The 15,892-nt window shown below is 37.3% G+C and overlaps 1 protein-coding gene across 1 annotated transcript in view; it reads left to right on the forward strand.

Annotated features, from left to right (window-relative positions):
* The window catches only part of FAT4 (FAT atypical cadherin 4), a 224,037-nt gene that overhangs the window by 130,204 nt on the left and 77,941 nt on the right, over positions 1–15,892 (forward strand). The window contains exons 4-6 of the mRNA XM_048847280.2: positions 2,064–2,414; positions 7,991–8,913; positions 9,618–9,792. Coding sequence (XP_048703237.2) covers positions 2,064–2,414; positions 7,991–8,913; positions 9,618–9,792 — 1,449 coding nt within the window. The remainder of the gene's footprint in view (positions 1–2,063; positions 2,415–7,990; positions 8,914–9,617; positions 9,793–15,892) is intronic.

The raw sequence follows: 15,892 nt of genomic DNA on the forward strand, positions 1-15,892 counted from the left end.
AATTCCCCATGTGGCACAGTATCAAACGCCTTACTGAAATCTAGGTAAATTAGATCTACTGTGTTTCCTTTGTCTAAAAAATCTGTTACTTTCTCAAAGAAGGAGGTCAGGTTGGTTTGGCATGATCTACCTTTGTAAAACCATGTTGTATTTTGTCCCATTTACCATTGACTTCAATGTCCTTAACTACTTTCTCCTTCAGATTTTTTTCCAAGACCTTGCACACTACAGATGTCAAACTAACAGGCCTATAGTTACCTGGATCACTTAGTTTCTATTTTTAAGAAAGGGAAAAAATGTTAGCAATTCTCCAATCATACGGTACAACCCCTGAGTTTACAGATTCATTAAAAATTCTTGCTTATGGGCTTGCAATTTCGGGTGCCAATTCCTTTAATATTCTTGGATGAAGATTATCTGGGCCCCTCTGATTTAGTCCCATTAAGCTGTTCGAGTTTTGCTTCTACCTCAGATATGGTAATATCTACCTCCATGTCCTCATTCCCATTTGTCATGCTACCATAATCCCTAAGATCCTCTTTAGCCTTATTAAAGACTGAGGCAAAGTATTGGTTTAGATATTGGGCCATGCCTACATTATCCTTGACCTGCACTCCATCCTCAGTGTTTAGCGGTCCCACTTCTTCTTTCTTTGTTTTCTTCTTATTTATGTGGCTATAGAACCTTTTTCTATTGGTTTTAATTCCCTTTGCAAGGTCTAACTCTACTTGACTTTTAGCCTGTCTCACTTTATCCCTACATGTTCTGACCTCAATAAGGTAGCTTTCCTTGCTGATCCCTCCCATCTTCCACTCCCTGTATGCTTTCTGCTTTTTCTTAATCACCTCTCTGAGATGCTTGCTCATCCAGCTTGGTCTGCAACTCCTGCCTATGAATTTTTTCCCCTTTCTTGGGATGCAGGCTTCCAATAGCTTCTGCAGCTTTGATTTAAAGTAATCCCAGGCCTCCTCTACCTTTAGATCCATAAATCCTTCAGTCTAATCCACTTCCCGAACTAATTTCCTTAATTTTTGAAAGTCAGCCCTTTTGAAATCAGAAACCCTAGTTGCAGATTTATTTTTGTTAATCCTTCCTTTCAGTTTGAACTGAATTAGCTCATAATCACTTGAACCAAGATTATCCCCTACAACCATTTCTTCTATGAGGTCCTCACTACTCACCAAAATCAAATCTAAAATCGCATCCCCTCTAGTCGGTTCAGCAACTACTTGATGAAGGAATCCATCAGCTATTGCATCTAGGAAAATCTGAGCCCTATTATGCAGTGTATTTACTTTTTTCAGTTTAAAAACAAAATAGAGATGCCTGTCCACGGTTCTGTATGTCCTAAGAATAATTTAAAATAAAAACCATACTGGAATAACCACTCAGCAGCCTAGAAAAACCACAATACAATTAAATAAATAACAGAAAGTCAAAAAAGTCAAAAATGTTCCTGTGGAGTAAAAGTCTGTGAAATTATTGATCATTTTGAACACACTCTTATGGAAAAGTCCTGTAGAATGTAATGAAATATTTTTTTTTGTAGGTTTTGTAAACCATCTTATGGAATTTAATACAGAATTTTCTCCTTTTTTTAGGATGGTTTAAAAATAGGATATTTTCTATTAAAATCTATTAAAAATTTAGAGTAATTATAGAGTGCACTGTTAGTTTCTGTGGCACCCAACGGGTTTCATTCCTTTTAAATGTATAGGATATTTCCAAGAAAATAATGGATATCTAGCTAAATTAGGTATATTTCAGTGCCTCAGTGGAACTAATTGCATGCTTAAAGTTAAGCAAATACTTTAGTACGTTGCTGAATAGGAATGGACCTCAGTACTTAAGTACTTTGGTAAATTGGGGCCTATATATGTAAGTAATTCCCAATTTAAACAAAAACATACAATTTTGAGGCTCTTATTTCTTAAGGAAGAGACCTGTTATTCCACAGGAATGACCTGTTTACCAGTTCTATAGGAGTATTCAGTTTTATTTCTAGTCTTTTGGAAATTTCTCGTTCTTGTTCTCTCATTGAGTTCTTCCATTGTTTTGTGTAGGTTCTTTGGTAGCAGCCATTTTAGCTATTGATGATGACTCTGGTGTAAATGGAGAAATCACATACACTGTGAGTGAAGATGATGAAGATGGTATGTTCTTCTTGAATCCAGTCACTGGAGTCTTTAACCTGACTCGCATATTGGACTATGAAGCGCAGCAATATTACATTCTTACTGTCCAGGCAGGAGATGGTGGTGGTCAATTCACTACCATCAGAGTTTACTTCAACATACTAGATATAAATGATAATCCGCCACTATTCAGCATGCCATCATACAGCACGTCCTTGATGGAAAATCTGCCTCCAGGATCTACTATTCTCGGCTTTAATGTTACTGATGCAGATGATGGTATGTGTTCCTTTGTATTCTAAAAATTCTGATGGCAGATGCATGTTGCATGTTAGCAAGATATTAAGACATTTGCTCATGAACGGGCAAATAATGGTCATCCGTATAAAGACATTATTTATCCACAATAACCATACAGTTGTATCTGAAATACCCAGGTTTTTTTAAAAAATACCTGGATATTTTAGTTACCACTGTGTGTAAATGGTGACTTTTTGATGGCTCACGCTATGTTTTAGAATGTAAGGTTCTTTCCATGTTTCTATTTGACATCAGTAAAAAAAAGAGAAAAAAAAGACATTTAATACATCTGTACTTAGTGAAGTCAAGTACTGGCTTCTCTGACATCCCTGTTGGGCATACATATTATTAGAATATTATACATAATGAGCATATTGAACTATGTAGGCACAATGAGAACAGAATACTTAATGATAATTTTCTTAATATTGTGAGTTTAAATCAGATCTATAAAACAACTGTTTTAATTTAATATTTTATTTGGATTTGTTTTTCTTAACATTATTTTAAAACAAAATGTATAATAGATTCTAAAACACTACAAGGAAATATGTAAGAACCTCATCGGTAGTCATTATAATGCCCCGGGTTAAATGTATTGTATACTATAAGAGAAGATGAAGGGATGATGTTAGTACATGTCTGAGAAATGGTTACTTAAAAGGTTTTAATCCTTGGATTATTCACATGAGGGTTTACAAGGTATCAGCATGTAGGGATTTAAAGGATGATAATATGTATAATTTGTTTAGTAAACTGACTGTTGTCTTATAGTTTATGTCTGTAATGACTAATGAAGAATAATTATTGTGTATATATCTATCTATCTGTATATAGATAGATAAACATAATACTTTAAAATATTACTGTGTAGGGTATTTCATTTTATTAAATGGAAACAGACATTAATGAGGTTGGCTTTTATAAAAATTACCTGAAAAATGTAGATATTATATGTGAAGGATAATCCATGTTATGTACACATCACTCAAAATAACATCAGTGAAGTTATAGAAGGAGAATAAACACAACAAAAAGCACAAAAAAGCAAATGAAAAAGCAACTAGGAATGGGGTATAGTGCTTGGCATTGAATTTTCTCTTGATTTGGGTGACCACCTTAATGTCATTAAACATTGTGGACTTTATTATCCATTGCCTTGCACTTTATTCATTTATTTACATTGTGCAACATGGGCATGAAATATTTCCAGATCATGAGAGTAGCGTTTTATACCTTCTTTGCACTCAAATTCCATAGGTGTAAATGACAACACAAGGTGTGAGGCAGTGGGAAGAAGGTGCAGTATCCCCTATATTTTATGGCAAACTTACTTTTTTAGTAGGCTAGATTTAAAATTAATAGTGCAAAAACTGCATTACATTGGCATGCTGGGTTCACTATAGTAATCTAAGAAACAAGGTGGTTGATTGGACCAACTTCTGTTGGTGAGAGAGACAAGCTGCAAATTACATATATTATCATCTTTTAAATCTCTACATGTTGACACCTTGTAAACCTTCATGCTGTATGGTTGGTCCAAAGATAGTACCTCACCTACCCACCTTGTCTCTCTAATAGCCTGGGACCACCACAGCTACAACAAAACAACATATATAGTATACTCCTTATAGTAGACTTTATAAAACAACCTCTGTAACTTCAGCAAATGTTACAAGCTATGTTGATGTTTCAATCCTGAAATCTCCATCTGAGTAATTTCCTGCACACTGGTGTAAAACAGGATACCAGTTACTACTGTACTTCTCCATAAATAGCTCATAGATAATGATCTGAATATATATTAATAAACTGTTATTGTGTTGAAGTTGTCTGATAATTTATGTTAAATGATACGAATAGCCTGCAGAGGTATGAAAGGCATGTTGTTTTATATCAGGCTGTTTTTTTTTTTCTGTTGGTCCAAAATAAACATTAGTAAAGTCTGCAAAAGCCTGCAGTAAGAAAATACTTCCATTGTTATTTTCCTGTCTGACCCACCTCTTGGGAAACAGCAGTTGTTTGCAGCAGTTTGAGTTGCTTTTATATGCAGATGGATAGTAATACCAAAGAGAGTCTTCTACAGGTTTTAAATCTGTGCAAAAAAAAGACTGATGGATTGGTTCTTGTATTTTTGTTTCTGGTTTTTGTTTTTTGTTTTTGTTTCATATGGAATTAACAGAAATGTTTAAAGGTATAACTTGAGTAACTTCCTCACAAACCAAAGCAACCCGTTGACTGAGCTTGTAAGAGATTTAGAAAAGAGAAAGACTACCACAGAAAAAACTCCAAGCAAGATGTTAGGGTATCTGCTGGTCTTACCTAGGGCCCTGTATGTGCCAAAATGAGGGGGAAAGTGTTGGTTCTTTCTTGTGCCATTAATATTAATTAACCAAGTTAAAAACTTTAAAGAGCTTGACATCTCTCTGTCCGAGCTTTGAAGGAAAGCATTGTCAGAGAGAAAAGAGAAATCCAATGAGGCAGCTAACTACTTACTATTCAGTCTTGACAGTGATCAGTGTGGAGGAGTCCTCCTATCTTAAATAAAGGAAGTCTAGCTCACAGTAGCAATACAGATGAAAGATGCCCCCACTTCCAATTAAGTGCATAGTGTTTTATTTTGTTTTTAAATGGACAATGCCTTTCTCCAGGGTGAAATCCTGTCTCCATTAAAGACAATAAATAGTAAGGCTCCCGTTCACTTCAGTAGGGCCAGGATTTCAGCTGAACACGTGAGTAGCATGATGTGTTTCCAAGATTCAGACTCAAGAGAATGATGAGATATTTGTTTGTTTTGTTTTAAAAAGCAATACAAGGAATGAACATATTGCATCACATAGAAATAGACTGGGAAGTATAATAAAACTGTCATGAATTGGAAGAATGATAAATACTGGAAGTTCAGTACTATTATGAACAAATATTGTCAGAGAAATAAAATTGCATATGGGTATGAAGATAAAAAAGAATGAGTAATAAGTTGTATATGGAACAAGTGATAAAATATACCACAGAAAGAATTGGAAACACAGAGTAATAAATGTAATGAAAGTGTTTCTAATTCAGTCTTCTTCTTTAGGGTTCTTTTTTTTTTCCCCAGTGAAAGCCAGTGGCCAAACTCCCATTGGTTTAAATAGGAGAAGGATTGGTAGCTGATGAATTTCGTAGTTTTTCGTGCTATGAATACATTTTCTTGACATTTCAGAACATTTTCATGGGTAAAGTTAAGCAAGTTAAAACCAAGCTAAACAAATGTATAATATTATAATACTTAATGCTTCACTTGTTCAAGCGATATACAAACATTAATTAATTTATGTCTGGCATATTAATACATTAATCTTTTCCAAATGTTATTTAAATGTATCATTTTTTTCATGCCCAGCTCTACATATTTAAAAGAGAATGATTTAGAGTCTTACTACTTTGAGAACAATAAATAGCACTGATTAATACTTTTTTTATAAGAATCATTTATTTCCTGGGAAGTTCAGTGGGTAGGGGAGAAGCTACTGAATAAAACTGGCAGGAAATACAAAGTAATGAGACACTTAAGTGTTCAACTTGAGATTATACACTGTGGAAAAAGAAGTTTAGAGAGGGTTAGTTAGAATATAAAAACCCATTAAGTTTCAAACACAACCTTTATGACCAAAGAGTTTTAAAATTATGTATTTATGGTTTCAGTGTTTAATGCAGAGACCAGAAAGAGAAAATAGATCTCAACTCTCCTTTTTAAAGAATGATATAAATGTTTAGCATGAGCTCTGGGTTTTAATTTTTCAAAATACATTTTTTTCAGTATATAGCATGCCTAAAGTCACGTAGGAGCTTTGTCAGGATTCAAAATGTATTTATCTTACCAAAATTTATAGATGTCTTCCTTGTCCATAATTGCAGCAGTTATATTTCAATCATAAGATAAGGGTTGTTCATTTGATATTTTGAATGCTCTTTTATATATGGTAAGACATATCTGTACCTGATTCTCTTTTGCTCTGCTTAATCTAGTTCTTGTTGCTTTTATTGGTACAGTTCCTCAAATAATTATTTTATGTAACCTCTCTGCCGTCTCTCTTTTGAATGTGTATCATTATTTGCATTAAGAATCAGACATTGGGTAAATTACTGACCCAGTGAAGTCAATGGAAAAGCCTCCTTTGACTTAAATAGGGCCAGGATTTCACCCTTAATCTGTGTTATTTCAAAGAGATCGTCAGGGACTCACCTAGTGGCCATGCACAGCACCTTTGACTTCAATGGACCTCTGCATGTGCATAAGGGTTAATGGACCCTGAAATTGGATAGGGACTTTAAGGTTCTGATTTACCACTACATTACTCAGCATTATTTTATGCTGGTTAGATCAATGGAGTTACACTGCTTTTGAAACTGGAGTAACACAGTGGTGAATCAAGCTTTATACCTCTAAAGCCACCAAATTGTTCTTGTCATATGATAATGTTGTTTATTTTTTTATATTCTAGTAGTGATATACAATATCCACCTGCAATGTAAATATGCATTGTGTGTGTAAATATACAATTACTGTAACCCCTAATTCCTTTAATTTACTTCCCCCCACCCTCCGTAAAAGTCCCATTACTTTTATTGCCACTATCCTTGTTCAAGAACAGCGTTTGTTCTGCCCCCTCATCCTTATTTCCCTTTTGAAGGATCCACCCTTACCAACTCTCACAGCCTACAGTTTTAGGGCCAAATTCTGCTTCCACTGAAATCAATTGAACTATTGACATTAACCTTAATGAAACTTCAGTGTTACTAGGATGTGTCTCTTTGTACTGAATATTTTACAGACACAATTGATACATTGTTTCAAATAAAAATATTTTTGAGACTAGAAGGGAAGGGTAGGTTTAACAGATCCTAATCCAGATATCATTAAAGTCTACAGAAAAATTCCCACTGACTACAGTGGAAATAGGTTTGATACCTGTTGAATTATAAGATACTTATTACATAACATTAACATGTTCAAGGCACTATATAACATTTATAAAGCCAAACTGATCCCTAATGATTAAATCCATAATATACTTTTTGATTGGCATGTGTGAGAGTAATCTGGGGCTCCATTGCTTTTGGTGTCCTTTTGAAGTAAAACATTAAAAATAAATAAACAAATAAAAATGTGGCCTAATTAAAGTTTGTTGTTATCGTATGGCTTTTTGTCATTCAGATGAAACATTTGCGCACGTTTACAGAAATGCATAAATAAAGTTTTACAGTTTATAAATATTTTATCAAGACTGTCAGCTAACCCTATATTCAGTAATGTTTGAGTGCAGTTCTTGATTCTGACATATAAAATATAATATACAACCTTAGAACATCTCTGTTTAATTTCAGGTGACACAAAAAGTGATTACCCTTTCTCCCTTTGAATTGAATTGTTTCAAAATGTAAACATTTTGCCATTTTTGTCTTCCTTTAATGATGTTACTTAGTAGAAATTCAAAAACCTACTTCTGTATACTTCATATGTACGACAAGAACAATGGGATTAAGTTACAGTCCTTATTTTTGTTTTACAGGCTCTAACTCACAATTGTCCTACAGTATTACATCAGGAGATAGCCTAGGTCAATTTAATATTGACAAGAATGGAGTCCTGAGCATCAAGCAGCCTTTGGATCGGGAAAGTCAGTCCTTCTATAGCCTTGTTGTTCAGGTTCATGACATGGCTACTCTACTAGCCTCCAGATACACAAGCACAACTCAAGTTTCTATTATTCTACTGGATGTGAATGACAATCCTCCAAGCTTTATCTCTCCAAAGCTGACCTACATCCCAGAAAACACACCCATAGACACCATTGTGTTTAGAGCTCAAGCAACTGACCCGGACAGTGGTCCTAACAGTTATATTGAATATACTCTGTTGAGGCCTTTGGGAAACAAATTCAGTATTGGCACTATCGATGGTGAAGTAAGGCTCATTGGGGAACTTGACAGAGAAGCAGTTGCTAATTATACCTTGACTGTGGTAGCTACAGACAAAGGTCAGCCATGCCTTTCTTCATCTACAGATGTAGTTGTAGTAGTCCTTGATATCAATGATAACAACCCCCTGTTTGCACAAAAGCTATATAAAGTAGAAGTGGGTGAAAATACTCTGACTGGAACAGATCTGACTCAGGTGTTTGCTACAGATGGAGATGAAGGTACAAATGGGCAGGTTCGCTATTCCATAATCAGTGGAAACACCAATAATGAGTTTCGGATCGACTCTGTTACTGGCATGATAACAGTAGCCAAGCCTTTGGACCGAGAGAAAAAGCCCTTCTACTCATTAACTGTTCAGTCATCTGATCGTGGAAGTAGCCCCAGGACAGACACCACCACAGTCAGTATTGTTCTGATGGATGTTAATGATTTTATTCCTACATTTGAGCTTTCTCCATATTCTGTGAATGTCCCTGAGAATTTAGGGACACTTCCAAAAGTTATTCTTCAGGTCAGTACATTTAAAAATGTATTTACTACAAAACTATTTGCTTCATCAAAAACTAAACATATACTGAGATTTGTACAGTTGAATAATTACCTTTTTGAGTATAACATGGCATGCAGTGTTTTTCTTTACCTAGTAGTAAAACAGTTCCCCCACCCTCCCCCATCTTATACATACTTTAGGATTTTAGAGGGTCATTTCACTCCTCTGGTTTCCACTTCCATCCCCACAGACCACCTCACTCTGTTCCTTCTTTCTTTCAAATCTCCCTCTTTCTCTATTTAAGGTGAGGCACTACTACAGTCAGAGTGCCATTCAGTCTGCTCAGACAGCAGCAGACGCGATATTCCCTCCAGTCTGACAGGTTTCTGCAAAATCATGTGTGGGTTTTGCTGAGCCCAAAGCTGGCTCAAAGGCTGGTCTTAACAGTACATTCAGATATGGAGAAAAGGAGTAACTTATTAATTTTGTATTTTAAACCACCACTTTTTTAAGACACTCATCACTCCTTTTAAATTAAGTCAGTTTGCTGGTAACAACCAATTTATAATAAACTTCCAGGCATTCTAATTTATTCTGTCACACATTGAGTATTTCCTGTTCTTCATAAAATACTGTGCCATAGAAAGTAATCCTGATGGCAAACACAGACAAGCATGTACTCTTCAGTTATTATTTGTTTTGATGTTCTTATGTCACTTTTGTAGGTTGTAGCAAGGGATGATGATCAAGGTCTAAACGGCAAACTTACATACCTTCTTGTTGGTGGAAATGAAGCCGAGGCCTTTACTCTCTCAGCCAGTGGAGAGCTCCACTTGGTACAAACCCTGGATCGAGAAACGAAGGAGCGGTACATCTTGCTGATCACAGCTGCTGATTCAGGTAAATCAAATGTGCAGGCCACCCAGGCTGCATTTTTTACTGTTTGCAAGCTTTTCAAAGACTCATTTCAGTATATAGAAACACATTTGAAATCTGTTTATTGTTTATAGTTGTTATGTGTAAAGTTAAGGACCTTAAGTTATATGAACACACCTAGAATGAAATCCTGGTCCCACGGAAGTCCACAGGAATTTTGTCATTGGCTTTACTGGGACCAGGATTTTACTCTGGTTTTTAGATGCCTGAATGTACTCTGGGATTCTAAAGCTACAGAATTTGCTGCAGAATCCAAGTGTTCTTACCAAAAATTTTAATAACCATAAAAGCTTTGTTATCTGACATGTTGGGGAAATGAGGGGTGCCGGTAAGTCAAAAATTCCAGTTAACTGGGAGGGACTTTGGGTGTTGGAGGGGACTCAGGTCTGGGGGTTGCGGTGTGGGAGGGGGTGCAGAGCGAGGAGTCTGGGAGGGAGTTTGGGTGTAGGAGGGGGCTCAAGGCAGAGGTCGGGGCACAGGAGGGGTTGCGGAATGCCAGATCTGGGTGGCACCTCAGGCAGCTCCCCGTAAGCAACGACATGTCCCTGCTGCTCCTAGGTGGAGGCACAGCTAGGCAGCTCTGCACACTGCTTCTGCCCTCAGGCACTGCCCCCACAGCTCCCACTGACTGCAGTTCCCAGCCAATGGGAGCTGCGGAACCAGCACATATGCTTCAGTTAACTTAAATGGACCATAATAACAATAAATACTTATATCACTTTACAAATTTTGCCTAGTTAAGCACAGTGAAATTCTAGGGGATTTCTGTCAGATCAGTTGATATAAATGTAGAAACATAATTATCCTTAGCAATAACAGGAGTGATATGCCCAATTCTCTGCCTATAGTAGCGCTGTCTTTCTGAAGCATTTTGTATTTTATCTGTTAGGATTTGCTTCTGGTTTTCAGCTTGTTTCCAGTAGTGTGTTATGTAGTGAGCAGTCAACCTGGGTTGGAAAACAATGCAAGCTGAAACCTTGAAAAAAGGTCATCTTTCTGAAATTCATCCATGTTATCTCTCAAAATAAATCAGGGAAAAGGCATGATCCTTTGGACTTTAGGTTTGGCTTTTATTAACTGTGAAAAACTATCCTTTGGATTTGCTTTTAGCAGTGCAAGTAGCATCTTACTTAATAGAGTACATCTTATTTCATTTTGTTACTAATGAAAATCTCTTTAGCTATCCAGACGAAATTAAATCTGAAGATTTAATAGCATGTCAAAGGCAAAATTCTGCCTGCCCGAGCTCTTTCCTTTCCTCTTTCAGTGCACCCATGTAGGGGTAGGCAGAATAGACACCTGACACTCATAGACACAACTACTAAGAAAACTCAACTGCATACTATCCTGTGGATGTCCCTTCATGCACTTCCCTGTTTATTTTCCCTATGTTGTTGTTTTGTGACTGCACTTCTACTGGCGTCCCCTGAATCTTTAGGCTATGGGCTGATTTAGTGAGCCGAGTCGTGCTTCATGGTCTCCAGAGTCATAGCCAGCCAGTTTCGGATTGGCCATGATCCCAACCTGAATGCTTGTTATCCTTCATAGCAGGTACTTGGAGAGCACATTCTGCTCCTATATGCAACAGGTGAAAGGAAGTTGTATATGACACTTCCTGTGGTGCTCCTTGAAACACTCTACCTGTGCCTACCCTGCACAATGCCTCAGAACAGTTCTACTGAACTGCTAATACTCAGCAACACCCTCACAGCAGTCCTTGGAGCTCAGAGGCCGAGATTTGGCTTTAAGTGTCCCATACACACTGAAGGCTAGATTATGATACCCTTACTCATGCAGAATAGTATTTTGTGGAGTAAGGTGTTACTCATTTGGAATAAGGTGGCAAAATTAGGCCCTTCGTGAACACTTAGAGCCATACTGCACCTTGGGCACTAACCCATGTAACGAGTGCAACAGAGTTGTGCCACTCAGGAGCACAAGAAAGGAATTGTACTTCGAAGAAAAGTTCCTTCCCTGAACTCCTCATCCTTCTGCAGGGAGTAATAATCTGCTAGCAGTTCTTACCAATAGCAGGTTACTCCCCCTCCACTGCAATCAGCTGCACTAATCAACATATGGTGAGGGTGGAGCCAAGGTGCTAGTCATTTTCTACCCCTCTGTATCCACTCCCTGGCCATGTGCGTGTGGAGGGAATGGAGATCTAGGGAGGCAGTGCAAGAAAGTGTGTTGAGGAACAGGTGAATGTCTTACCTTCCTTATGTCCCATATGGTTGGTCAGGCCAGGCCATAATCTGGCACTTTAAAATAGTTACTAAATGCCAGATGAGCATCAAGTTGTTTCTGTATAATAATAATAATTTTTTCTTTCAATACACTTTCAAGCACAGTTTCCCAGAAATACTCTGATCATCTGAACTAATAATAGGAATAAGGTTATTGTTATTTCCTGTTTGTTTTAGTCCCTACTTCTCCAGCCATCCTTCACGTCTTCACTAACAGCATTCCCTAACAACTTCTTCTTAATCTAGGAACCAATTCTCCCAAGTGCCTAAGAAGTTGTGAGCATCGTGAACTCGTATTTAGTCAGTGGGGGGTTCTTGAAGTTTTAGAACCTCACAGGCATACTCAACACCTTGCAAGATTTAACCCCAAAGTCCCCTTTGTTCTGAATTAGAGAATCCATTTTACAGCATATGCCAGATATGCCAATCAGAATATGCCAATCAGAATACATGAATGCACAGATGTGGTTTATAAATGGGAGTGACAGGAAAAATGATGAACCTTAGAATAATGTGATTGTGTTGCAGATGCTCCCCCCCGAAACTCTACTTGCATATTTACCAAGACAACCAACTTGCAGCCATTCAAAAGTGTTTTTATGGGTCTGTTTCTAGCACATAAATCACTGGCTTAGCTGTATCTTTCTTTATGGCAAAGTTGATTGGAGAAGAGAGGGTTTACGTCTTTGTTCCATCTGGTGGAGATTCAGAGATGGGTAGACATTAAACTTTGGCAGTGTGACAAAAATTGGAGCGGCAGCTTTTATCTTAACTTCTTTAATTCTTTGAATGTCATTGTGGAGAAAATTTTAGCATTCCAAAGATCAGCATCCTTTTATTTATTAGTTGCATGATATTGAGTAGCACATCTGGAAACCTGATAGCTGCCCCAGTCTACTGTTGAAATGAACTACAACCGCCTCATCTTGCATTTGCAGAATGGTGTGTTACTGCATAGCACAGCTAGAACCAGATATGCAGCTACTAATGAAAAGCCTTGTTCTTGTGTTTTTTCTATTTCAGAATAAACTAGTAACCAGATTACATGTAGTTTTAACACTACTCTTTGAAAAACAAATCAGAGTGGATTGTTTGATATAATTAGCATTTATTTGGTATACCTCTGTGATTAATATGTTTTGCTTTAGAGAATCTTTGTGATAAAGATTTTCATTCTCCCTTTCAAGCATGCAGGAGGGCAAAGGTTACCTCCATAGACGTTATGATCCGTTAACACAGGATTTTGTAGATGTGCAGCAGAAGGATATGTGAGGAGTTTACCTCCTTGCGCAGCCCATGCAACGGCCACGCACGAGAGCAGTCCTTGTGAGCAGAGACTATTTGCCCTTTCCTCTCCCAGCAAGCAAATAGCCCAAAAGGGGATGCAGAGGAAGCTGAGCCATGGGCAGAGTGGGACTGATGCTCCATGGGGAGCAATTTGCATGGGCCAAAGTTCTCCTCCCTATGTTTCAAAGAGCCTCAGGGGGCACAAACTCTCTCCTCGGGCCTCTTAGGGAAGGGGAAGTCTGTATTATCCCCTTCGGAAGGCCATGTGCAAGACACGTAATCCAGTTTCATGTAAATAAGGATTTAATGACTTGGTCCTCAATTTGAAGTCAAGCCATCATTGTTATGCAAATCATCCATAACTCATAGTAAGGATGGGATTTTTCAGAACACTCAGTGTTGACCTAACTCTGTTTCCATTAAAATCAATGGTAAAACTGAGCTGTAGGCCAAATCTGAGAGCTTTTTAAAATCTTGCTGTGAATGTTTAGGGTCCAACTACCTCTTCCAACATTTCTCCTTACAAAGAGAGTCCTTTCTGTTGAAATTGTGAAAGAGTCATGAAATATAATTTCAGCATTTGAAAAGGTATTTGAAAAAAGTGAGTTTCAAATGGGATGAACTGCTTCTGCCTGACTGCTTGTTAGTGAGTTATTCTCTGTTTTGATGTCTTCCACAGCAAAAAAGATGGAAATTTATTTAGATTAACCCATATCTTTTAAACTAACGCTGTTTTTCGGTTCCAAAAGGTATGCAAAAGAGACAGAATAGCTTTCGTATTTGGCATGGGCTCATATCCCATAACTGGTTTAAATAACACAGACTGAATCATAATGAGTTTAACATGCTGTATGCTTCTCTTCTGTTTTATGGGCTAAGAGAATCATGAGATTAGGACGAATAATGTAGGCAGAAATTTAATTACTCTATACATATTTTAGCATTATAATTATAAATACCCTAAGATTTTTTGTGCTAGACAAATAAGGCACAGATCCTCAAAGATATTTGGGTGCCTAACTCCCATGGGAGGATCCAGACCTAAGCCTTTTTTTTTAACTGTTCCCTTAATCAATAAAGTTGTCTAGTCTATAAACAGAAATGTGTATTATTTCTTAAATATTTGAAAGTAGTTGAGAACATGCCTTTTTGAGGAAAAATATGCCCTTTGGGGTTTATTTACCACAACCTAAAAAGATTGACTCCCAAGTGCAAATGGTCATTTCTCTCAATCTGGTGAGGGTTATGCCATTACCAACTAATCCATGAGAACAGTAAATGAGTGCCATTCACCATCAGGAAAAATTTCCAAAGGGAAACTTTGCAGAAAGTTGCAAAAAGAAAGTGCTCACAGATACTTCTTTCAGAGTAGCAGCCGTGTTAGTCTGTATTCACAAAAAGAAAAGGAGTACTTGTGAGACTAAGCAATTTATTTGAGCATAAGCTTTTGTGAACTACAGCCACTTTATGCATCCGATGAAGTGAGCTGTAGCTCACAAAAGCTCATGCTCAAATAAATTGCTTAGTCTCTAAGGTGCCACAAGTACTCCTTTTCTTTTTACGAATACTTCTGTATAAGATACTACCTTGCCAGGCAGCCTGGGGTGCATACAGGAGTACCTCAGAATAACACTGACTACTGGTGTGATTCACCTTTATGGGTTAGTTTGCTAGTCAATATTTGTCATTTTCTTTCATTAGCTGATTAAAAGAGATTTGGATATTTGAAATGGTCAATTTGCAATAAGTATGTTTTGCTAGACTAAAGGAAATACTAAGTACTATTTATAGTGTAATACAAAAGACATAGTGAATTGCTACTATGTATTTCCCAAAGGAAGTAGCTACTGTGTGTAGGTGTTTCTACTCATTTATTTCAATCTATATTATTTATTATCATAAGCAATTTAGAGAGCTTCCACTGTGGGGAAAGTACAATTATTTCACTCAGCTAGCTGTAGCTGAATTTTCAAGTTTCCTGTAGATTTGCTTAGGCAAATCCCTTGAGTGCCAGCACATATGCACATAAGAGGCCACAAAGTTTACCATAGCATGTGGCAAGCTTGAGTAGGACACAATGACATGCAATATGTATCTGCAGAACAAAATGAAGAGAGTAATATGTTTTACCCTTAGTACACCTCTACCTTTTAGCCAGTTGCTTTCCACCCTTTTCTTTGTTTCCAAGTACCCACTTTCTCTTCTCCCCTTTGTGCTTTCCCCAGGTATAACCCCCAACACACATTCACTTCTATCATCAATAGTCTGTCCCTTTCCCTGATCAAGTTCGGCATACAGTCACCAGTAGAGAACACAAACTGAGTCAAATGCTAATGTCCGTTTACAACCATTTGTAGGGTTCTTAGCAAAACAGATAGAATTCCATGAAACAAGGAGAACAGCAATGACCACATCATCTCACACATACAAACTTAAGTTAATACTTTTACTCCTGCCAACCAGTAGTGCACAGTGTTACAATAATGCTTTGTTCATTCTGTGCTGGACAGGCATGTGTTTAGGATGGCTCACCA

This window comes from Caretta caretta, chromosome 4 (genome assembly GCF_965140235.1).
Source record: "Caretta caretta isolate rCarCar2 chromosome 4, rCarCar1.hap1, whole genome shotgun sequence".
Lineage (NCBI taxonomy): Eukaryota > Metazoa > Chordata > Testudines > Cheloniidae > Caretta > Caretta caretta.